The sequence below is a fragment of the Ornithodoros turicata genome, chromosome 4, assembly GCF_037126465.1.
Source record: "Ornithodoros turicata isolate Travis chromosome 4, ASM3712646v1, whole genome shotgun sequence".
In the NCBI taxonomy this organism is placed as follows: Eukaryota; Metazoa; Arthropoda; class Arachnida; order Ixodida; family Argasidae; genus Ornithodoros; species Ornithodoros turicata.
In genome coordinates, this window is record NC_088204.1 from 21,660,768 (window position 1) to 21,686,952 (window position 26,185).

General features: G+C 46.5%; 1 protein-coding gene across 2 annotated transcripts in view; it reads right to left on the reverse strand.

The window, feature by feature from the left end:
- LOC135392795 (uncharacterized) overlaps positions 1–25,846 on the reverse strand; it is a 35,583-nt gene extending 9,737 nt beyond the window's left edge. Inside the window, exons 1-3 of one of the 2 annotated variants that reach the window (XM_064623512.1) lie at positions 25,571–25,846; positions 21,050–21,102; positions 17,496–17,546 (exon numbers count right to left, since the gene is read on the reverse strand). In XM_064623512.1, the coding sequence (XP_064479582.1) occupies positions 17,496–17,546; positions 21,050–21,101 (103 nt within the window). In that variant the 5' untranslated portion in view covers position 21,102; positions 25,571–25,846. The remainder of the gene's footprint in view (positions 1–17,495; positions 17,547–21,049; positions 21,103–25,570) is intronic. The other variant, XM_064623513.1, reaches the window with a different exon arrangement.
- Positions 25,847–26,185: the final 339 nt, after the last annotated feature.

The following is a 26,185-nucleotide window of genomic DNA, read 5'->3' on the forward strand; positions in this document are numbered from 1 at the left end:
TCCTGGTGGTCAAGCCTGCAATCCTCGAGAATTCTTCGAGGGTGCAGTTCGTTATCGGGATTATCGGGACCACTGGGTGTTAAGAATTAATGAAGGTGTTTGAAAGATATACTGCATATGCGAGTGAAAGAGGGTCATATACTAAAAACTAGCGCGGAAACGGGACAGTTCATTCGTTCAGAGGCATGGGCGAGTGCGCTGGTTGCGACACACTGCGGCAGTTTCGTTATCGCTTGAATGTGCCGGCGAAATGTTTTGGGTTGTTGTCGCTAACAGCGCACTCCTTTCCTCCCTCTGAACGAATGAACAAGCCCGCTTCCGCCCGCCGCCAGGGTGTCGCACCGAGGAGAAAATACATCGCTCGCGCGTTCCGTAAACTTTTGTCCAGCACTGTACATTGTAAAACGACGATAAAAACCGGAGACACGGAACAGAAAAAAGTACAACACGACACGTGTCTTGTTGTACTTTTTTCTGTTCCGCGTCTCCGGTTTTTATCGTCGTTTCAGGCTATGTGTTGTGTCATCCTCTGTGTTTCTTCGCCTTTACCTTCTACTGTGATCATGAGTATGGTGGGCGGATACATATTTTACAACTTGCAACATGCATTTTTGGGGTTGGTGCCTCTTCGCTCTTTTGACCCGGGCGCGCCGAGCCCCAAAGGTTGGTGTCTCTTAGCGGGACTTCCCGGGGGAGGCGGCGCCCTCCCTAGTTCATGTTCCGGGGGGGCAAGCCCCCCCCCCCCCCCTCCGCAGTCGGCGCCTATGACAACAACTCCCACACCACCCTGACGAGCGGAAGCTAAAATATCCTCGAACATTGTGTGTCTCTGAAAATCTTGCGACGTCCGCATAGCAAGTGAAATGAGTCTCTTGCAGCAAAAGTACGTCGCAACTAAAACTCCGTGCGAGGCGGTTATATCTCATATGGCCCGAGTGTGCATAAGGCCCAAGTGACCAAAACGTCCAAATGTTCATAAGACAAAAAAAAAAAAAAAAAAAAAATTGGGCCTTTTGCGCATTTGGGTCAGATGAGCAGGACAGGATAAGGTGTCCAGAAGGCCCTAACGCCCAGAAGGCCCAAATGGTCATATGGCCCGAAAACCAGAAAGGAAGACTAACAGTGTATTTTTTCGACCGTATTTTTCATGCAGTGTATAAGCGCCGTTATACATTCAAAGAAGTTCTCTGAAGAAGCCCTGCGCGTCATCTAATGTCATCATATGCGTGTCATCAACCTGCGCAGGACTTCTCCAGATAACTTTTTTTTATATATAACGGAGCTTGTACACAGAAAAATGCGGTACTTTTATCAGTGCGAGTTATATGCGAGAAATATTTTTCTGTAAAATCGCTTTTTAGGTGTGACTGCGCAGGAATTCCACACTTTGCCGAGAGTCGCTACGGCTTGGTATTTTGCTCGGGACAGATTTATTATGTTCATCAAGCAGTGCCCATTTTGGACAATTGCACTCGGTCACTCAGTGGAATATGCTCCTTCTGCAGCGCGCATCTCACGTGAACACAAACAACGCGCTTCTTCCGCCTTGTGAAATGTACTCTCCAAAGAGTTCAGTTGGAGAATCAATTCGAAGGTGTCCGCCTATTTGATAGAGCGTCATTTGGTCGAACGGCCCCGAAAAAATGGCCCCGGAAAATTTGGTGACGGAACAAATGGTATCGGAAAAAAATTGCACCGATGGGTTAGAGCGGAAAAAACGGTCCCATGCGTAGGCGTGGTTTGCGACGTTCTGACCCCTCCCGAAATCGTACCTTTGGTAACGCATCTGGAAGAGAGAAACGAGGAGTAAAACCCTTCTCTCCTATGCAAATTTCCTCCTGAACCCCTCCAGAAATATTTTTTTCTGGCTACGCTACTGCCGTGCCCGGCTTGGATACCTTCGCAGAAAAAGCGCTACATATTGTGCGTCATAGCAGTATTCAAGCGAAAGTTGAAAAGCTTTTAATGCGGCAAACGAATCAGTTGTTCTATAAATATATTAGGCACAGAGCTTACCAATCTGTACCGAGCGAAATAGTGAACGCCATAACGATTCATATTTGTTTGTATTTTACTTTTTGTCACATTTATATCTTATTTGCTTGAAAATTTGTTTCTTCATTTGTTTCTTCTTTTATTAATATATTTAGTTCAGTTACCTTTTTCTCCTCTGTCGCATTCAGCATTTAATATTGCGTATATGTGCAAACAAAATACAGTATCTATGTCACTCCTAGTCTACCCTCATGGTTTTCGGGCCATATGACCATTTGGGCCATATGAATATTTTGGCCTTCTGGACACCTTACCCTGCCCTTCTCATTTGACCCAAATGCTCAAAAGGCCCAAATTTTTTTCCGGTCTTATGAACATTTGGGCGTTCTGATCACTTGGGCCTTATGCACACTTGGGCCATACGAGATGATACCGTACGAGGCGGACCACTTCCAGTTTCTTAGCAGGTGAATGAAAACCTTGCACGTTTAGTGTCATTATTCGTAAAGCCTTTATCGAGAGAAGAAGTGCCGTAGTACGTGGGTTCACAGCCATTAGTGGTCCATCGGGTGAGAGACGTCTTGCGTACCGGAAGCAGTTCTTCTGGGCTTTTTCCGAGAAGGGCTCCTCCTTCCATGTGCACGGTCGCTGTCACCAGACGATGTCTGGTAGGCATGCTTTCCTATATCCTCGAGACCGATGTCACCGGACTCTGAACCATGAAGAGAGTACTGTGAGGTTGATGATTCACCTGAGGAAGTTGACATACTGCGATGCAACCTTTATTCACTTGATGATGGAGATTTGCGCCGACTACTTAGGGCCTCGTCATCATCCACCACTTGTCGAGGAGGGAAGACTGGGTTACTTCCTGACGAGTTACGGTCACATAAGTCCTCGTTCCCACTCTCCCTCTCCTAAGGAGCGACTACGCCCCCTGCAGAATGTTGAGTTTGAGGATGCGAAATGACTGATGCCACCGCCGAAGGAGACGAAGTGTCCACGTTGACATCACCGGGAGGGGCGGTCGCAGAACTGTCCGGCCCGGCCCGGGCCCGGGCACACCACTACCGGAAAATTACATTGTGGGGCCGAATGTCGTTGGCACCATCGACACTGCTGGGGACAGAAAGCGTAGGAAATTCTGGGCTCGCTAGCGCGGAGGGGGCAGCAGCAGGCCCCAGTCCAGCTGCAGTAGTGATTGGCAAGGTCTTCGCACTAGATTGTTCGCCTTTGGTCGCAGAAGAGTACGAGCGTCGCATGACGCAGTCGACTGTGGCATGATGGGAACCACACCGAAGACAAGACGCTTGGCATTCTTCAGTATGGTGACCGAACACGGCGCATCGCTCACAGCGTGGGACTTTGCAATCGCTCCGAATGTGACCTTCAGAGCCGCATCTGCCGCAAACTTTTTTTTAATTCCCTCGTAATTGATCAAAGCTCTGTCGATACCAAGAGTGAGGAAATTCGGCACTGGTTTTTTCATTTCGAACTTGACGAGGCGAGTGCCATTACCAATTGTTGGGCGATCCTTATAAACAGGAAAGGAGAATCCTTTCACATTTCCATACGGCGCAAGGACTTGTACAAGCGCATCATCAGAGACGTACCCAGGGAGGCACCTCACAGTGATGTACAATGTTCTCGCAGTGGAGACTGGGTCTAGGGGAACCTCGACGTCATGAAGTGGCGCCTTGCCAGCCTCAAGAACTGAGTCTCGGGCACGTTGATTCTTCTTGGAAGGACAAACCACCCTGGTGTTGAATGGAATGTACGGTTGGGGACACGGTTAGCTAAAATCGCCTGTCAGTACTTCGCCGTCCCATATTACTTCTGTTGCGCTTCAAGGTGCTGTGCCAATGTTCTATTTGAAGGTGGATCATGTGCTGCACGTGTTTATTGCTCGAAAGAAATACTCTAGCAACACCTGGCGATTTGAGATCAGCTAAACCACGGAGTGCTGATTTTAGACAACCGTGCCCCTACAGTACATGGTCATAACTCATAACCGGCCAACTCACAGACGGCATCCAGGACGGTGTCTACGGAAACCCCGTCAGGGCCAGTAAGGTTGAAGGCGTGACCTTTAGGTGCCCTTACAGTGAGGAGCGATGTAGGCGGTGTGGAAGACATGGTGCAGAGCCCTGGGGCAGACCACACGATGGCAAGTCGAACCCCGGGGAATCTTAAGGCTTAAGAGAGCAGAAGAACACACGTCTGTTCAGGAGCGCTTCGTCGTTGTCGCCGTCCACGTCCACGTTGAAGTCTCCGACGACAAGAAGCTTGTGCGTGCGGTAAGGCGCGAGTACATACACGATAAAGTCGCGGATGCGTTCCGGCGCGGCGTGAGGTGAGAAGTATAGCACACAGCCACCGCGAGCCCTGTGGGAAGCTGCATGGCACAGATTTCTCCGACGTCACCTCCCGTAAGGGTGACTTCAAGTGGTGTAGCCAGTACTCCGGCCGCTCGTTTGCCCTTGCCACTGCGACGCGCCCCGCAGCAGCACTTGAAGCCGTCGACTTGTACGGTCTCTCCGTCTTCATCTACGTCTACATCTCGTAAAAACACAGAAGTAATGTCTTACAGATGACGTACTCGTGTGCAACGTCTTCTGGGCGTGGAGCTGTAGAGAGCGTACGTTTACGGCTGCGAGTGTCAACGAGTAGGGCTTGTCTAGTTGTTCCATGCATTACGTAGTGATGCTTAGGCGGTGCTTCTGCAGTCGCTGAAATTCGTCCGCCAAAGTTCATATTCGCCTTTCCGTGATAGAAGTTGAAGTCATTGGCGCTCACTCAGCTATCTCACTTTCCATCGATAGCAGTTGTCAACTGGGGGGATTCTCCTCTTTACTCCCAGCGCTGAGCACACGTGCGATAAGAGTTTTGTGTCGACATGCGAATGCCGACGACGTCGACGCGATCTCGGGAAAGTTTGCACTACACATCCGACGCTGTAAAATATAGAAAAAGAATAAAACTGTGTGGTCTACAGGGTGTCCAAGAAAACGTGTCATTGAATTATAATAAAAAAACTGCGCCACCTAGAATCATGCGGTCAACAGCATTTGTTCTTATTAGGTTTTTGCCACCTCCTAATGTGAATGTCATGTACTCCAAGTTTAATTATGTAAATATTTGCGAACTGAACTCAGAAATTTGCCAAGTAAAGGTCACTTTTTTACCCCGCCAATATGAAGACCGTGCCGAATTCACTCAAATTCATGATAATTCACAGTGATACTCACGAGCTATCCCATTGGAAAAAATTGCCGAATATCATGCTTTTCGGAGCACCGGACCATAGCGCGCGATGAATTTTTGAGCGCAATCGCTCCCAGTGCGACGAAAGGAGGTTCCGAAGCCAGCCCACAGAGTGATAGTAGAAAAAGTAACAGTTCCTAAATTTGGGAGAGGGAAAGCATTATCCCAAAGAATGTCGAACGTGATAAGCCGTGCCTGTTTTATCTCTTTCTGCGGTGTCGGGGAGGGCTGGGTTTCCAACCTAATTTCGTCGGACTGACAAAGATTGCGCTGAAAAATTCATCGTGCGCTATTCTGCGCGACCTCCGTAGAGTATGATGTTCGGCTATTTTTTCCGATGGGATAGCTTCTGAATATCCCTGTCAATTATCATTAATTTGACTAAATTAGACACGCTCTTCACATTGCTGGGGTAAAAAAGTGACCTTTACTAGGCAAATTTCCTACTTAAGCTCGCAAAAATTTACATAATTAAATTTACGTTACACGACATTCACACGAGGAGGTGGCAAAAACCCAGTAAGAACAAATGCCATTGACCGCATGACTCTAGGTGGTGTAGTTTTTTTATTATAATTCAATGACACGTTTTCTGGGACACCCTGTATAACCGTTTGAAGCACTTCTACAGCAGGAGAACCACGACCTCGCAGAGCCTAACGGATTTGGAGGTTGCCATCTTGTGAAATATAGGAAGCTCAGAGAGGGCAGTCCAGGTTAAGTCAGGCCACTTTTTTTCTTTAGGGGGGAGGGGGGGGGGTGCCGAGATAGTCTCGCCTGCATCAGACTGTGCCGCCGAAGTGTTTTTGCCTCTTTTTGAACTACATGTTGAACTCCATCATCATCTCTGTTCTTCTCTGGTCCTCATCCCTTGGGGGTAACTAGTTACTGTAACTAGTTACCCCCAAAAGTAACTATAGTTACATTTACAAGTTAAAAATAACTTAGTTACTACCCAAGACTGTGAGTGCCCTTTTATTCAACTGGAATAGCAGGTGTTTTGTAATACTGTAGGCTAGGTTATACAGCACGTGGTTCTTAATAATAGGGTATGATTATTTGGGAGGGCCTCGATAGTCCCGGTTGCAAAATTCCTGATCTTACAGATAATCACGCCCTGGAAACAAAGATAGTGTTTGATTGCTTCGTAAGATGGCATTCCGTGTTCAAAAAGCGGATATTGCTGATTAATCTCTTAGCTTCATGGGTCTTCGAGTCCAAGTTATCTGTCCAAGTCGCTTTAGGGAATGAAAGACACATTTTAACTGCCGTTATGCTTTGCAGGGCGGACGCGCCGGCTCAGCATGTTGGATAATTCGGGTCAGTCGGGTTAGTTTAGTATCAGATTAGTTCAAATTTTTTATCCAGGTTAGTCTAAGTTCGCTGTTGGCAATTTCCCGCGCGTAACTGCATTTTCGGCGGCTTATTTTCAATCGCGAGACCGCAAAACGTTTGTGTACAGCAGTTTATTTTACAATAGAGATGTCGACCACTGACTTTCTCCAATGAAAGAAAATGACCAGGTAAACAGTCATAGAATTGTTACAGAATTGTCACAGTTGGTTACAGAATGAGCGTCATATGTTGTGTGAAACACATAGAATGAACTTTTATCGCAAATTTCTTCAACGTGGTCTGCCATGTTGGCCGAGGACGCAAAAATTCCTGGTGAAGGATGGCTATCCAGGGTCACGTGATGCACGTCATACCCAACTCTCTGCCAACTCGGGTTGATTAAAAAAACACGCTCATAGTAAGACTGCTAGGCAAGATTCGTGGCTGTATTCAGTGAAAAAGAATTCTCGAGATTGCCGACACCTGAGATTGACTTATTTCAAAACCTAGCGCCATCTCGTAGCACTCCCGAGAACCTACCGACATTCCGCCATGTATGAGGCGTCCCACCCGGCCCGAGCAATACAAATAGTTTTGGTTTCAACCCGGTTGTTTCTGACCCCTTCTGCCATGAAATAACCTTGTCTTCGTGCTTTTTCCGTGCTGGGTAAATGTCAGTCTCCTCTAGCACTGCTGGGCTAGCCAGCACTGTTACCGGTCCTTTTTCCTTTATTGATGGAATTGAAGGAATGGAATAGGGTTGCGAAGCCATTCCAGGAGAAGGAACTGACAATACTTTTTCATTCCGAGGAATTGAAAGGAATGGAATTACACACACATGTCCATTCCCCGGAATGGAATTGGAATGGAATGGTTGACCCCATTCCGCAACCCTGATTAGAAGTATAAAAGTGCGTGCAACACATTCCACTGACCGCGCTATGCATTCGTTCGCTAGTGGCACACAGCCTGTGGCAGGGCGAAGCTTCTAATGTAATTTATTTGGTTGATTATTGGAATCTTTGGGGTTCCATTTAGGTTCCAAATTTCCAACATGTAAAGAAGGCTTCATTTGCTGCACCGAAGCGATGGGGTGAGGCCCACCAGTATCATATGTGCCACGCGTTCCAAATACCTCATTGCTGAAGAGTTTGACACCTTACGAGCAATCGGAATATTGAGTAGTATAGATGAAGTAGTGTATAAAGGGGAAAAGTTTTCAAAATTAAAGTGTACTCAAGTAACTGGCTATTCTCTAACTCGATGTGCGGGCCCGTAAAATGCGCCAAACTCTCAACAACCTGCGACCAAGCCCCTTCAATTCATTTCATTTAGTTTATTTCCCATTCAGTGCAATGAGCGGGGTCGCGGAAACAGAGGCAGCTTGACGATCCCGCCGAACCTGGCCGGCATTAGGAGGCAGCATGTACCAAAACAATTGTGACGGGAACAATGTTGAACACTATGAACTATGTACTGTTGAGCTATGCACAATGGAAAAGCTTAGTAAATTATAATACGTCATATTACTACTCACAACAAGAACAAATAGCACGACGAGGTAGCACATTGACAAATTGAAACGTGACAGAACAGCAAATATCATAAATAACAAAAAGGAAAAAGCTTTCGAGAAAAGCCTGACGGTTTCGCAAACTCCCACAACCACCTTTACCATTCGGCAATTACCTGCAGTTAGAGTGCAGAAACAAGTAATTTTGCACTACAATACATCTGTGAATGTTGACACGGCTGTGCACGTCGCTTAGAAGAAAATTTCTGAATGCGCGGCGGTATGCAAGGAGCCTACAGATATACGCTAGTAGAAGCTATCAAGCCATCATGCATCTACATGTGTTGATGTTGAATTATGAAACAGGTTATTCCGACACTCGGATAATGCGCTATGACCCTGTTTGAGTAGATTTCTACTTTTTTATGATCTTTGTAATACCCGAGCATAATGTGTTGCGGAATGAAACCTCGGACATCATGTTTCTTCAAACGTAAAATCCTCTTAATTGAACAGAGGATAATTTTCGCTGTTCTTAACCCGCGTTACCACTGTAGAAATCATGATAGAAATATAGCAGTCACCTGCACCACGCACCAATTGGTTGATCGGTCAAATGCCCTATATACCGTGTTCATGTTGTAAGGCATTGAGGCTTGTCTTGTATTTATCTGTTTGTGTGTTCCAGCCTCGGATTCAGTGAGTCTTCTCAACTCTGGCTCCTTTTATGGGACGTCGGCGGAGACAGTAACGGTTAACTAGTAAACGAAACTGACTAACTAATGGTTGTTTGCTAATTAAATGCAGATATCCGCGGTTACCGCAGTGACACGCGGTTATATACTATATATGACACATGCACGCGGATAGGCTGCTATACAGTCAAACCTCGCTTTACGAACACCCTTCGTTTCTCAGAAAATCGTTCGTAAATCGAGGTATTCGTAAATCGAGGTCCGAGGTGTGCAGTGCACAAATACCTCACAAAACCATGGGAAATTGATTTGAATAAGTTTTATTTTTGAAAATACTGCGTAATTGTGCTTTGCACCATACTTTCTGCAGGGTCTATCATGTTTAGAAGAGATGACACAAGTCTGACACTTGACTCATCCACCGGGTCCTCAAAGTACCGTATCGCGCGCGGATGAGACTGTTTCCAACGGCAAATATTACGTTTGTCACCGGCTGTCAGGACTGAACGCCTTCTCTTGGAACGGCAAGATGTTTCCATCTCGGAGACCTAGTCCAAACTCACAACCGTTCGGCTGTAAACGCCCGAATTATTCTTTCAGGAAATGGTGAATCATGTTTGTGGAACGTGGTGGCGTTGGGACATTGTATGTTTGACCTCTGCAGCATCTACTGAGGAACTTTCATTATACTCCGGTCAATTGGCCTGTCCTCTGTACATTCATAACGCTCGTTCGTATATCGAGGTCAGAATGGCTTGGCTACTTTGGGTCCGTTCCCTAATAATCCGTTCATAGTTCGGATATCGAGGGTTCGTAAAACGAGGTCGTCGCAGAAGAAATGAGTAGCGAAAAACATGTGACGCTCTCGAAAGTGATCATTTTGTCGAACACACTGCTGCAGCACACCGAAGCAGCTCAGCGCAGCGGTAACGCGTGCGCTTGGAGACTGGGAGGTCCGCGGTTCGAATCCGCGGGCCGGCTGTGCCGTCTGGGGTTTTTCCTGGGTTTCCCTCAGATGTGTAATAGGCGTATGCCGGCACAGTTCCCCTGAAGTCGGCCCATGGACGCAGCTATCCTCCCCCCGAGCGGATTCCGCTCGGTCTTCCACTTCACCCTTTCCTCTCCTCCTCTCCACCACCTTTCCCCTCCCGAGAAACATGCCGCCTAATCAGGCAGGCAGACCTCTCGGGTTCCTCCCAACGACACTCCTCCTCCTCCCTGTGGAGCCGTTCGTAAGTTGAGGGAATTCGTATATCGAGGGTTCATAAAACGAGGTCCGACTGTATATCCACACTTCTATCCATTACCCGGCCAGATTCAAACCCAGCCGAGGGCGGCAGCAACGTTTTTTTTTTTTTTTTCTTTGAAGAGTACGAAGCCAAATATTTGGCTGACATCTCTCACAACTCAAAAAGAAGAAGTGGGGGAGATAAACAATGCTTCCAGCACCATGTGTCGGAGATTTCCGGCGCACTAAGTCATAAAACCCCAGGTGGTCGAAATTATCAGCAGTCCTACGCCGCGGCACGTACGACATGTCGCCATACCACCATATTATTCGCCTGGAGAGCGAACACCAGCAGCGCTTCGGTCAGCCGTATGACGTGATGCTTTTACGTCACGTGTTGGATAGATTCTGGCGTGGGTGGACTTCTCCGTGGTTTCTGCGCGTTGCATCGATAGTTGTTTCGTCTGAGACACCTGCTGTGGTCGTTTTGTACCGTCCAGCGCCCCAGTGCAAAACTTACGCATCTGAAAAGGCCGACAGCATCCGCTTGCACCCGGTTAATGCGAATCTGCGAACATATGGCTTGTTAGACCCGAAACGGGGAAATCAAATTCCCGTCACAGTCGCGTGTGCAGCAAGCACTTTGCAGAAGATGGCTTCGTTTATCCAATTGATGATGCCTTGTTCGGCAAGTTTGAATTACATTGGCAACAGTGGTAGCTTACGAAAGCCAGCAGTATATCTACAGTGGTGTTTACTGGCCGCCTACTTAAAGGGTGGAAGAGCAGAAAACTTGCTTGGGGAACGGTACCAAGCAGAAATCTACCACCACGACAGCATGAGAACGTGCATGGTGGTAACGTCGGATCGTGCGACGGGCTAGAAAAGCGGCAGATGAGTGGTAAGTAAATTTATGTCGAAGTGTCTGACTTATGGAACGATGAAGTAGGAAGCATGGGATGACACCGAAATAAATCGTGTAAAAATAAAACGTTCAAAAATAAATCTCTTAAAGATCAAACTTTCAAAATAAACTCTTCAATATAAATCATGAGAAAATCCACGCTGTCGAAATAAACTCCGAAAAATAAACTTTGAAGAATAAACACTTCGAAATAAATCTTTAAAATCAACCGTCCCTGATTGGTGGACAGCTGGCGGCTCTACGTTCGCCGCGGAAAATAGTGCGCTCATCGCGCTTGTGGCTAGCCGGGGCAAGAACTGTGAACCAGGATTTCTCTACACCGGAAGTAGGTTGTCTCTCTCTATGTGACACGTGGCCAGCGTTCCCAACTTAGTTGGGGGAATGTTTTCTGATTGGGCGGCTGGCGAATTTTATTGGTCGTGTATCCTGGCCGGCTTTATCTCTCTCTCGCTGGCATAATAACATCCAGTGCGAATGACTGTCGCCGCGCAATCACCGCCATAGCCATCTCCCCCCCCCCCCCCCAAGCCTGTCATCCTCGTTCACAGCTCAGCTCACAGCTGGTTCAAGGGTCAAGAGTGTGTCCTGTATTCATACGCGCATTGTCCTCATCATTTTTACACTGGATATTTAGAAATCCAAAGTTGTTCTTTGAATAAATGTACTTGATAACAGTACAAACATGAGTAAGATACGCCCTACAGCTGGCTAACCTTTTAATTGACTTTCATCTTTCATCATAATAGCATGTTCCGCCGAAAAGAACATCGTGTCGCCCATAAACTATCATACGGAACATTACCTTGCTAAGTCTAACCATGATTTATTTTAACAGCGTTTATTTTGAGGGCGTGTATTTTTAAGCGGTTTATTTCAGAAAATGGATTTTGAAGGGTGGAAGTTTAAGCGTTGGCTTTCTAATGTTTTATTTTCGGCGTACAGCCGAAAGCATCACATTGAGCTTGAGGAAATGGAGACCTTGAAAGGAATGACCTTGAAAGAAAGAAATGACCTTGAGGCTTATGGAACGAGACAGGACAGCAGTGTACGATGCACTGTCGTTGCGTAAGAGACTTCTGTCTGCTTATTTTTTACCTGCCTGTTAAGTACGTTTACTTCTTGCACCCAATGCATTCGTTTTAAATATATCACGTCGTTTATGTTTTGAGGTGCAGCTGCTGGACTTCAGGAGCTTCCTAGGGAAGTTGAACTGCATGCTCATACTGTTAACAAGCCACAAGGAGAACGACAACAGCTAATTTCAATATCCAGAATCCAGGCCCCAGAATCCAGACCCCCATTTCCGAAGAAAGAAGTCGTTTGCTACACATGAGATACACAAGACCGGTCGATAGCCGGTGCCACATTGAGTGGGGCTATCTAGCGAATATTTTGCAGCAGAGATTCCGCTTTGACTTCTTGACGTATATTAATGATATTGTAACAATTACTGTAAATGAAACACCAGACTGTTGTTGAAAGCTTGCTTGTATTTTCTTTGGATGTGTACACATGCAGGCTCTTCGCCTGGGTCAACATTTATATATTAAAAAAAAAAGGGTGTGGTGTCACAAGTGTGGTGTCGCACACAGTACCAGATGTCTTTGTGTGAGTATGTGTGTTTACCCAAGAGCAATTTTGGTTTTGTAAACAAACATTAGTGAAATCCGCGCATGTATGTTTTAATTAGAGATGGGACGAATCCAAAATTTTGCGAATCCGAATCCGAATCCAAATCCGAATCCAAGGAAGGTTCTGCGAATTCATCAATCTTACGAATCTCGAATCTTCCGAATCCTTTCTTTAAAAAGAGTTTCAAAAAAAAAAAAGAAGAAGAAGAAGAAAGCTTCCAGTGTTTTGAAGCAGAATCTGATACATTTGTTTAATGAAAAATAAATTAAATAGTTCAGCTTCGGGAGATAATGTGGCCATATAGGGAGACTCCGCACCAAAAACGTCTTGAGGTAACAGAGCAACAGGTAACATATTTAAGAAACAATTTCCCATTCCCAAGGGGCAGAGATAATTAGAAAATGAGTACTTTCTGTTGAGTGGTTAGGGCATCCTCCATGGAAGAGCAGCCCAACAACACTGGGCTTCACCTCATCGGTATTCCTCGTGTAGGGGGGGGGGGTATATAAGTTTAAAGGTACTGTAAAGCAGCACCGATCAAATGTCATTTAGTGTGGCTATTCGATAGTCCAAGCTACCAGGACAAAAATTGTGCAAGTTTCATTCCAATCGACGGTGCAGTTAATTAGAAAATTACAATTAAAGATTACGGGCAACACTGTACAAGGTATTCGAAATGAATCCGTACTTCTGACACATACGGCGGCAACCACATTGCATGCGTATAACACTGGGCCCGACATAACAATCCACCACAATCCACCATAAAATCCGCCCCTGCAATCCACACAACGATCCATATCTGAGGATAAACGGATAAGCGAACTGAAATGAAATGCTGAGCCGTTGAAAAAAATGTGTCAGACGTTCAAGAAGCCAGACAGCGTCGGGACTTGTTTGTTCACACAGGTTCACAGAGAAAGTTTGTTCGTTCGAAAGAGGCCGCGAACAAAAGGAGCGCGCAGGCGCAGCAGAGAAGTAGAGAGAGCCCCCATCGAACAGTGGCCAGCACTGGGTTACTTCGCAAAAACAGGGGTTAACAGGTTAAACTGTTAACAGGGGTTTCAGAATGCATAGGTAAACAGGAAAACTAATAATATGATTACTAAAATAACGAAGTTCCGATGTCATAGTGTGTAATACCAATTTTCAGTGTTGCCCGCTGTACAGGGGGTTGTTTGACACCAGGCGTCGCACCGCTCCACTACGCCGCATCTTTCATGGCAAATTAAAAATATTTATAGCGCGTTGTCGGTCGTATGGTTCCGCATATGGTATTTCGAAGCAACAAAATCTCTAGTCACATCACCGGCATATCATGCTTGTCTACTGCTTTACAGTACCTTTAATGAACATGAGGTGGCGTCCACGCAGGGAGAGGTCAGCCAGACCCATGTCGGCTTGCTACGCCCTGGTGGAGCAAAAAAAAAAAAAAGCCCGGCTTCGTCGCAGTGGAGGCGAGCGTCCAGTGCCGCGGTTCTCAGGTTACAGCGTAACCCTCAGCTGGGTGTCCTGTAGGTATTGCAGGAGAGCCCTTGTAACGGCTCCCTGCTGGTGGCGTGCGACAGGGCCGAGAAGTACGGCCAGTGAGAGCGAACCGTGTCCCAGGCGTTGGAGGCGATCGGCGAGGACAGCGCGGGCTGCAGAGTACTCCGAGCAGGTTAGTAGGAGGTGCTCGACGTCTGGTACTGCGCCACAGGCAGCGCAGCTAGCTGAGCGACGCTTCCCGACCCTGCACAAGTATTGCGGTGTATATGCGACGTTGAGTCGGAGCCGATGGAGCAGCGCTTTTTCTGCGCGGACGAGCTGCTGGGATTTGGTGAATTACATTGCCGGGTCAATGCACTGGATATACGCATTGGCGCGTACAGCGTCTTCGGCAGAGCGGCGCATTTCGGAGGCACACCACTGGCGGATCTTTATAAGGCAGGCGGACGATGTGAGCGGTATACTAGCTGGCGGGCCGACGTCTTGATGGGCACGCCTCGCGGCGCCGTCTGCTCGGGTGTTCCCACTGAGACCTTTGTGGCTGGGAACCCACTGTAACCGCACACCGTGGCCCGAGGCGCAAACAGAGTCTCATGCGGTGGTGATATCCGTTTGGAGGTCGCTGATGATTTTGGTGGCGTGAGAATTCAGGATCTCCAGGGCTGCCTTGCTGTCGGTGAGGATCGTCCACTCTGCAGGTGGGTGGACGAGATGTGCTGAAGGGCCATATTGATGGCAAATAGCTCTGCTTCCGTGGAGGACGTCTCGTTGGGGAGCTTGGACGCTTTCTCAAAATCTTCATGGGGCACATAGAAGGCTGCAGTTGCTCCACCAGGTATCACAGACCCATCAGTATAGATGTTCCGCCTTCCATGGTGCAGCGAGGCAAGGTATTTCAGGGCAAGTTGATGTGCTACAGCCGCTGGCGTGTCGCTTTTTTTCCCCAGGCCATGGATGAATGTGCATATGAGAGCTCGGTCGAGAGCCCACGTTGGGGGAGCATACGATACGGGGGATGTGGGAGGTAGGACAACACCCTTCAGACGGCGCGCTGCGCTACCAAAGGCAGACGCGGGGCTGTCGTGGTCGATGGTCCTGAGGTAGTGGAAAGGGTGTCGAGTCATTAGCCGCGTGTAAATGCGGAGGGTCTCTCTATCTCGCAGGGTGTTAACAAGTGGTTCCCTGGCCTCTGCAAGTACCGGATGAGTTTCCGTGGCCCTGGGTAAGCCCAGGCATGCGCGAAGGCTGCGAGACTGGATGCTCAGGAGTTCCCGTTCGTGAGTCGTGCGTAGGCCATGCAGCACTGGGATGCTGTACCCCAGGAAGCCGAGCACGAGGGCGCTGTGAATTTGGCGAAGGTCGCGACAGGTGGGGCCCCAAGACGCTCCGGAGATGCGCCGTAGGACGTTCACTGATCTGCTCGTCTTGATGGAGAGGTTGCTTATGTGCTTAGACCACGAGAGCTGTCTGTCGATGATCACGCCAAGGTACTTGCAGTGCGTCACAAACTGAAGCGGGGTTCCGGCAACATGGGGAGGGTAGCTAGCGAAGGGCCGCCGAGTAAATGCCATGGCGACTGTCTTGCTAGGGGACACACGGAGTCCTCTGTCAGCCAGGTAAGACGCGGTGGTGGCGCCTTGTAAGCGTTGTTGAATGGCATCCCGTCCGACTCCGGATGTCCATATGCAGATGTCGTCGGCATAGATTGTGATGCGGATATGCTCACAGAGGCACGCCGGGAGTGATGCCATAATCAGATTGAACAGCAGCGGGCTCAGTACACTACATTGTGGCACTCCACGGGTGACGGGAAAAGTTGGCGTATCTCCTGATGCAGTGCGCACGAACAGCGTCCGGCCGGACAGAAAGTCACGGACCCAAGAAACCATGCGAGCTCCCACGCCCGACTCTTGCAGGGTAGCAACAAGAGCACTGTGCAGAACGCTATCATACGCCTTAATGACATCCGAAAAGACGGCAACAGTAAGATGTCCTTCCGACTGTGCTTGTTGGACACTGGATACCATGTCGAGCACGTTGTCGATGGACGACCTCCCTTGTCTGAACCCTGCCATGGCCTCGGGGAAGTACCTCACAGTTTCAAAGTGCCAGGTTAGCCGCGAGTGTACCATGGGCTCCATTGTCTTCGCCACGCAGCTGGTGAGTGCAATCGGCCGAAAGGAATCGATGTCGTGGGGCGATTTTCCAGGTTTTAAAATGGGGACCACCATTGCCGATTTCCATTCCGCGGGATCAACGACTGCGCGCCACGACTTATTATGGAGCCGCAAGAGCAGCTGGCGTCCGCGGAAGGGTAGGTTGCGAAGGGTCTTGTATGTCACTTGGGGGGGGGGGGGGGGGGGCGTACGCTATTTTGTCGCAATTTTGCTATATGATAATTGCTTTTGCCACCCTTTTACACCCTTTATCAGACGCTATGTTGACCTAGGTGGTAACTGTAGAAGTTATCACCTTTTCACACCCTTTTTTTTTAGAGTGTAGCAAGTGTAACTTTTGCGAATATCGTGCTGTTGACTATGAAATAAGACTAATGGCGTTCAGAGACGTATGCAAAAAAACAACAACAAAAAACACATGGTCATGCATTTTTAGAAGGGCCCCCTCGTTAGCGATATGACGATTGGACAATCCTTTATGACGCGAGACAACTTTGATAATGAGCGTCGCTATACCAAGTGATCAGTCCGTGGACTGATTTTGCACACCTGATGGGTCCTTAACGTTGTTAATACGTTGGCAATTCCTCACTGATTTTTATGGAAGTTGGCCTTATCGTATACGATTGGATAGTTTCCCTTTTGGGCTGACAACGTGGAAAAGGTAGGTGGAGTGACACATAAACCGCTTGACGATCGCTCAAGAACGACGGAAAAGAACTCATATAAAAAGCCTTGGGTCAGTTAGATTATAAGGTCCAGTAAGTTGAAAATGGAGGAAGATATTATAGGTTTAGAAATCAGCTGCCCGGATCCCAGTTTAACGTATATCATATATACATCAAATTCGCCTCCACACTGTTATTCGAAAAGGTGTTGTAATGGAGTGAAAAAGGTACATTTCCCATTTATGCTCTTTTCACGTCAGGTTTACTCCTCACTATAGGAGAAAAGGTGGTACTCTTCCCCTTCATTTGAGAGGAAAGGGTATAGGAGGTGTACGAACCACCCCAACGTTGAACCGAAATATGGCACTACCGCAAGGGGTTGACCAGTCAATCCCCAGATAATTAAAATCGTCGAGTACCGTAATTAGAAAACGACACACAAGTGATGATTATACGTCAGAAAGCCTGCAAAATCTCTGTGCCAATAGAGACCACTGAAAATCACAGATTTACCTCCACCTGTAAACAAATCACCAAATACGAAAAATATACCGCGAAAGAAAACATGTGCTCACCATACCAGGGCCAAACATCCTGAGATGTTCTCCTGCCGCGAAATTCCAATCCTAAGAAGGATTGATTATTGTGAGTACAAGTAGTGAAGAACTAGGTGGAGTCATGGGGTCACCTATTGCGCGATTGGTGTTTCCTGATAGTCACTAGAAAAGAGACCGCAAACGGTTTCGTGCTCGAATCGGCTCCGGAGAAGGTTTTGAGAAGGTACTTGAAATGGCGGCAAGCAGCCCTACCCCAACGGCTAACCGCCGTTACATCATGAGCAGCCTCCTCACATGTCACCCTCATTTCAGCATCCTCACACTTCAATAATAATTTTGTGACGTCTGCGCCGTTTTCAGCCGAGATATTCCGTAACTGCGTTCAAATGCCAATAATCGTAAAAGTAACAGAAGCTGCAGATGATTTTCTTCCGAAGTCTCCCTTTAAAACGTGCAAAACTCCAATGGCCGTATAGGGGCTAGGTTATCCGGTATTAGCCAAGTTAGGCCAAGTGCAACGTCCTTTCCCTCTCGGAGACCAGGACCAACCTACCGCGACGTAGAAGGTCTCTTCGATTTGGCCTGCACCGCCGGCGCTAGTTCAGGGGAGTGCCGATGTGGTGCCAAGAGTGTGCGCCGCCCACTGAGACAGTGCAAGTGTAGGTTCAACACTATAGCACTTCCAAAACGAACAAGCGAGTGCAGGTGCAGCCTAGTGGCCTGCTGTGAGCACAGCGGCCACTGTAGTGTTCTTTGCACTCTTTCCTTTCATGTATTACCGTTTGTGCGGTTTGTGTTTCATTCGCTTTACTAGTCATTGGTATAGGTGTTTGTTATGGCTCTGTACCTGTAAGCATAATTGGAGCTGCTGGATTCCGACAGTAACAACGAGTTGATGACTTATGCATTCCATTTACTTGCGCGGAAGGGGGGGGGGGGAGGAAGATCGTGTTCGCGTTCCAGTATATCACGGGAACATTGTGGGAACTAGGAAGATACTACGAATAGGAGTCTTTTCCTACTCGGTCCTTCATCTCTGCATATTTTTATGCAAAAAGTAAAACGATCCTCGGCCGCTTCAAAGTTTGCGCCTTTTTCCAACACAGTAAAGACAAGAATAATATGGTTGCCGTGCAGGCAAAAATTCGAATCATCCCTTCGGTAGGTCTCAGATATGACCGCATTATCGCTACCCACGTGTTTATCGCGACAATGTAACTGGTATTGCATCTGCATTGCATCTGGTATTGCAATCTGGTATTGACTGCATTGCATCTGCACTTTCTATACAGCAAGTGCAGCCCGCCCGTGAACTCGTGTAGAACCAGGGCTGCACCGTTGCAAAACGAATACGAGAGTGCAGAGGGCACAAGCAGCACTGACAAAACGAATACAAAAGTGCTGCACTCGTTAAACTAGTTCAGGCGGTGCAGCACTTTTATATTCGTTTTGTCAGTGCTGCTCGTGCCCTCTGCACTCTCGTATTCGTTTTGTAACGGTGCAGCACGTGAAATACGTGAGATACGGAAATAAACACGTGAGATACTGTTAATACGCGATAAATACGTGAAATAATGCGGTTACGTTTTGAGACCTAACCTACGGATAACTCGAATTCTCGCCTGCACGGGGCCTGCGCCGGCAAATGACGCAGAGACTGGAAATAGTTTTGTAATGAAAATATACACAGAGGACGGACCAAGTAGGAAAAACAGGAAGAACACGTGTTCATAGTATCTGTCACAACGTTCTCGTGATAGCCGGGAACACGATTACGATCTTCCCTATCTTTCGTGCAAGCAAGTAGAATGCATACGTCGTCCACTCGCTGCTTACAGGTAACGTGCCATAACAAACAATTATTCAAATGACTATAGTGAAGCGAAGGAAGCGTAACACACACAAACAGTACATGAAAGGAAAAGCAAGCACAACGAACATGACAGTAGCTGAGGTGCGGACAGCAGACGATTGATTGATTGATTTTTAAAAGAAAAAAAATGGAGATGTTAGTCTCGAGCCACTCGGGACTGGCTACTCCAGGACGCGTTATTAAGAAAAGAAAGGGAAACTATATACACAAAACGCGACGCCCAGCAGACGACCATCCTGCTCCCGTACTCGCTTCTTCGTTTTGGAAGCGACCGCGCAGCAATAGTGCTGAACCTACACTTGCACTGTTTTCTTCGGCGGTGCATCGGCACTCCCCTGAGCTAGTGCCGGAAGTGCAGTCCAAATCGGCTCGTGATGCGTTTCTCATGCCAAGAGAGAAAACAACCAAAGCGCCGCTGGAGTCATCTACTCGAGAAATTACGAAACTATCTTCGCGGTCAAGATAGTCACCTTCAAAGTAGACCAGCTAGAACACGCTTTAGCATAGCTAGCATAGCTTAGCTTGGGGGATGTTTGGGGAAGGTGCGGTCAGCCTGCTCGGGGGCGGCGGCTTGATGTACCAGAGGTGGGGAGGGAAGGGTGAAAGAGAGAGAGGAAAGATGATTATGGTACCGGAGAAGGAGAGATGTGCAGTCCCTCTTGCTTTGGGAATCAGGCAGTAGCGAAGAACTACCCACCACAGAAAACACAGGAGAATCTCTCAGTAGCCTTCATTGGGATGTACCACGCTAACCGCCGGGGTAATTGGCGAAGTTACGTACCCTAGCTATGCATCAGCCTAGAAGTGGACTACAAGGATTCCCCCCACCCACCTCATCGTGCTATTATACAGAACACCGGGATCTTCTAAAGGCAAGATCAAGAGGTTCCTTCTGTAGCCAAACTCTTCAATTACTCTGCAAGCAACACCTTCGTAGAAAACTTGATGGAACATAACATGCCCATGATTGTCATGGGAGACTTCAATATGGGCATTAAGGAGTCCCAGAACAACTGGTTCGTGGTCGTTCTGAAGGAAGTTCATGATTTACATTTAGCCAGTGACGATAAAGTTCCCACAACCCGTGCGGGAAACGTTATAGATTGTGCCTTTGTCAAGGGCATAGACAAGCTAGTGGATGCTAAGTACGTCAGCTACTTCAGTTTCCACAGGCCTCTACTGTCCATCGCCGGAAAAATCCCGCGATAAGCTCATAAACGTTATCGCATTTCAAGGACGATCTGCACAGCGATTCTCATTAACTGCTTTCTTGTAGAATACCACAAATGTATAATTGTTGCCTATATGTACATGAGATGTTTTGACGTTGTCGCGACTATGTGGCAATATGGAAGCCAGATTTCACAGTAAAGTTCGGGGATACTCAGGAACAGGGTGTTGATCTGCTTTGTATACATGAGGCTAAGTCTCACTTGAAAAGCTCCATAGGTGAGCTATAACAAATATGCCGTTTGCCATATCGAGGACTAAGAGAAGGCATTAGATTCCCGGAGAGACATTGAGACTAAACCTCCACTATCGAAAATGACATTACGGGTCTACAGCTTTACTTTTTTTGTGGCTTAGCTAATTATGGTCATTAATTGGATAATTACTACAGCTGCCGCATTGAAATATATGTATGTCGGTGCGGAGCTATGCATATACCTTTGCCCGCATGGCCCCGTACTGTGCTTACCTGTTCCACCCAAGCAAGGACATATCAGAGACATGAAGAAGGCCAGCAGCATACTGAAAAGAAATTTAGCTTTATTATATCAATATAATATTTAAAGATATTGGAGTATGATCCTTGTTGATAATCCGTGGTTCCATGCAGCAGCAAGCGATCACCTCCATATATGTACCTGCCTTTTGTGACGTCAGCTTGCACGTAAGAGTGCCGAGGGCACAGGTTACCGAATAGATAAATTGCATGATATTGTACATCTGCTGCTTGAGGGTACTTTGAGGGTATTGTTTGAGGGGGGGATTGGAGAGAAATATTCAATTCTTTGGTCGACAATATTGTTCGATGTTATTGTTGCCTAGGTTCCTCAACAAGATCTAGAGATTTTTATAATAGGGTACGTGAGATTGAGAATAGGAGAAGGGGGGGGGGGCCCAAATGCAAACGCTACGTAAGGACTTAACGTAAGCCTATACAGAATAAGGTTTTCATAACGCAGACCGGTGTGCTTGCGCTGCTCACTTGCAGCACCGCTATACGGCTTCCAACCGACACTTACAAAATAAGATGAATGAAGAAATAAAAAAATATCGCCTTTTTTGCAAACATGCTCTGTCGTAAAAATGATTAGCATACCGTATAAAAAAAAACAACAACAAAAAACAACGTCTTTGTTGTTTTTATTATTGTTGCTAATATTTTCGGCCGTTCGCAGGCGACATAGGCACTCGTGCCGGTCTCGAGCCAGTTTGGAAGCACCACGCTATTTTCAAAAAATAGTGTGCGCACCCTAAATCCAAAACGCGGTTTCTCGATGCGCTATGTCTTGGGGGCCCTAAAGCGCTTGGATCCCCTATTCCTGGAACACTCTAGTATCTCCCCAAACCAGACGTGTACAAAATACCGGACAAAGGTATTTAAAATAAGGTACCAAATACTAAGAGCCGGTACTAAGGTAATACTAAGGTACCAAATACTAATTAAAATACAGCTCAACATGCTTGAAAACAAAAGTATTTAAAATAGAGTACAAAATACTTCACAAGGTATTTAAGATACGTTTAAGATACTTGAGCTCTGTTGGTTGTAAAGAAGACCTGTGGGTGTTGTTTCGAGACTTAAAACTGAGATATCACCATGGACATAGAGGCGGTGCTCGGAAGGCTCCATGCTGCAATCTGACAAAGTACTGGAATCACCTCTCCGGTTCATCAATTGTAAAGAGAATCCATTTTAAACATGCATTAACTGCCTGCACACTAAGTTTCAAAACACCCTTTTTGGTGTAATTCGGCGGTATCATAACTGACTCCCTTTTTGATGTATATCAACACCCTTTGGGAAAGTTACACCCCTCAGAAAAGGTGTACTCCTTACACCCAAATTGGTGTATTTCAACGGTATCAAAACTGACTCCCTTTTTGGTGTAATCCTACACCCAGTGGAATCTATACACCCTTCTGGAAAGGGTGTAAATGGAGTGCACCATGTGTCGTATATGAGACACGGCGAAATGAAGTCCGCGAACGCGTCTGAGGAATGTCTGAAGATGCCATGGCTGGGCTTCGGAATCCCGGCAATCTAATTCCAGCAACCACTGTAAGCCAAACTGATACAGATACATAAATGATACGGATGATACAGATGAATACATATAAATAAATAAAATAAAATAAGATATCGTAAAATATAATAAAAATAAAATAAATAAATACAGATATTAGTACAAATTTTGTTCACTTTAACATACAGTTCTTCATGGGTTCCTGTTTGTTAGTGCAGTATGTACCCTTGTATTCGTTATGCAAATGCTCTCTTCCTCTGTTCTGTGAATACACAACTTTTTGCTCTGCCAATCCTTTATCGTAATTCTTTTTTGCTGAATATGCACTGCACTTGCTTACCACACTGTATTGGGCTGGCTGACATCTGACATAATGTCCACAAAAACATTGGGCAGGACAAGTATTTTTTACTTTATGGTATCAGTTAATGATGAAGGCATGTCGTAAATATTAGGCACTGACAGCACAAGAAGGTAATTCGTTTCACCCACATGTTTCACCCACCGTGGATGTCCCCCAAATAAAAGTCTCATTAGTATATACAGTGGCGTAGCCAGACCTCCAAGGTAGGGGGGGCTCGATACGAAAACTCGCCCCCCCCGGCTAATCCTGTGTCGACAACACACACATACTTGTGCACACTGCAAACTGAGGATTAAAAAAAGGAACGAAAATAGTTGATTTAGACGTTCACAGTACGGTTACATGTATAGGCTGTCATGACCAATGAGGTGGTGTCACGAGATTGGAAGTATTTTGAAAAGTTCATACTTTGAAAACCACTCAAGAGTGCTTCTTAGATAGACGCCATGAACTGCAAGAACTTTCGGGATCGTCACACTGCTCCCCCCCCCCCCCCCCACACACATATATTATGTTCTCGGATTTGCACGATTTGTGTGGGTCGGTCCGTGCCAGGTAGGGGGGGCTCGAGCCCCCCCTAGCCCCCCCGCGGCTACGCCACTGAGTATATATGTTGTTCATTTACACCATACTTACACGAAAATGTGATAACACGTTGGAAAGAGGGTGTTTCGAAACACTAACACCCCATTAACACCACTTGTGGCGACTGTTTTTTCCATAGAAGGTGTAATAGGGGAGTATATGCAATGTTACACCCTAATTACACCTCAAACACACCAAAAAAGGTGTTCTGAAATTTACAGTGTACCTCACCACAGACCCAGGTTAGGTCCCTGTGTGTATGAGCGTTATCTCTAATTATTATGTTACGATATTCTTATCATGTTGAACAATTATGTGTGTTTTCTCCAATTATTATGTTATATTGAACAATTCTCTGTGTGTGCGCGATAATGGTTGTGTGTGCGATGCTTCTAATTATTATGTTATGTTCTTATTATGTTGTACAATTCTTTCTGGCACTGCTTTGTTGAGCGCAACACATTTCACACTTACCAGTAGAGCATTCCACACTCATCACGTTATTTTGTGATCCCCTCTCCGCTCTGCAACGCTACCGCCCGGAGGGTATGATATACAGGGTGTTCAAAATTCAGCTTTCACGAGCGCTACGCAAACACAGCGATGACGGGAAACCGGATGATAACTTTACGCTACTTGTGTAAGAAACAGGTGCTGCTAATTACGTAGCACCTGTTTCTTACTCAAGGAACAGAAAAAATAGCACCAGTTTTCTTTTGTTCGCCTATTTATAAAGTGCTAGTGAAAGCTTAATTTTGAACACCCTGTATAAATAAATAAATAAAAAGAAAAGAAATGGTGAAAGGCTGCAAGGAACTGGCAGCAGTGCGAAGACAACTGACAGAGTAATTAAAGTACTGCGTAGAAAATACCGAAAAAAGTATTTTAGGTAGAGAACAAAATACTCATTGGAAAAAGTACCTAGTAAAATACTAAATACCGAAAAAGTATTCAAAATGCAGTATATTACATACAATACTTAAAATACGTACAAGTCTGCCCCAAACTATACAGAGCGCACACATGGACTCAACTTGTCGGGTACCTCTGCGCCAATCATCCGTGTTCCTCGTTCAACTGCTGCCACTATTCGCACCAGAATTTATAGTTTTAAACTCATTTCAGCCTCTCCACAACTCAAGATACGTAGTCTTATCGAACAACATATGCCCTGAAGTGTGTCCTTCTCACAGGTACGGTTCCCTGAGTTCCGTTGCCTCACTGCTCCTCTCAGGTAGTCTCTCAACGAAACATGACGCCGAGTGTCACCTACGTGTGCTGTCTTCGATGATAGTGACACGCCTTCGAAGCTAGTCCTTCATTGCTGGCTAAACCATCATCGTAGTTGTCATGTCTAATAAACGTGTAATCAACTATACTAATCAACTAATCAACGTAGCTGTCATGTCGGGATACACAGCAGGCTGCTATACTGCGAAATAAACCCGAGCCAAGGGTACAGACAAATTCTCGTTATTTCTATCAAAATCTCTCTCCTTGTCTGGAGTTTATTTCGCGGTCATGCACCAGCTTATCAGCTCCATTTTGCTTTTGTCGAGGCTGCTATTGTTGTTTGCAGAAATGCATTGAACGTCAACACTATTACACTATTTAGAATTCAGTTCGATGAGAAATGCACAAGCTACTATATACAGAGCTGGACAAAAGTTTACGGAACACGCTCCGGGGGTTCTATAGAAATCTATGGATAGGCGCACCAGCGATACTAACGCACGCGCCCTGAATGTTAATGAAAAGGTGATCGCGACACCGGCGCCGGAAACCCTGCCCCTCCTAGCGTGAAGAAGTCTTGCTGCAGAATGGTGGTGACGCTGACTCGCAATTTCCGTATCAGCAGGAGCACAGGGATGTTGCGCCGACGCTGTGCCCCACACGCCGTTTCGAGTGTATATGCGATATATAGTTTCTTTCTTCGAGGGAACCTAAGGGGGTTGTTTTCCACTGCCTTGGGTCAACAAGTACAGGCGACAAGACAGAACTAGAACGTGGCACTTACCTGACAAAAAACTTTTGCAGTCAATGGAAGTGTAGTTCAGTGTCAGGTTCTGCTTTTGGCGTATACTGCCGCAACAGCTGTAACAGGTGTCGCCCTCTTCTTCTGGTTTCTATTGTCGTGTGTATTTAGCTTGTCTTTCAAAAGCTGTTCGTTCACCTTCATATTCTGCGGACATCATTTTGTTGACTGTCTGACTTACATGTGCCGCGTGCACAGCACCGTTCTGGAAACATCGTTCTGGAAATTCGTCGAAAGAGGAATTTGGGCGCACGTAGCTCTTGCTGAATTTTCCTAATCGCAAAAGAAGTCATTATCCTCGGCGAATGTATACAGGGCAATAAAGAAGCCACTTATGTGCGTTAAACGCCAACTGACAGCCTCTTGAGAGACTGTCGCTGAGATTCTTTTCGAAGCGGTTCCACAGGTGGCTTTACAATTGGGCTGAATGATTGACGAGGCAATGATGGGAAACATAATAGGCCTTGGAATGGAGACACGGTTCCTTGCAGAACAAGAGCACATAGCTCGCGTAGAAACATGTACTTACTATATTTACACTAGCCTGTAGTGAGGACTTCCTTGCTTTCTTTTTTTTTTTTTTTTTGACAGTGGTTG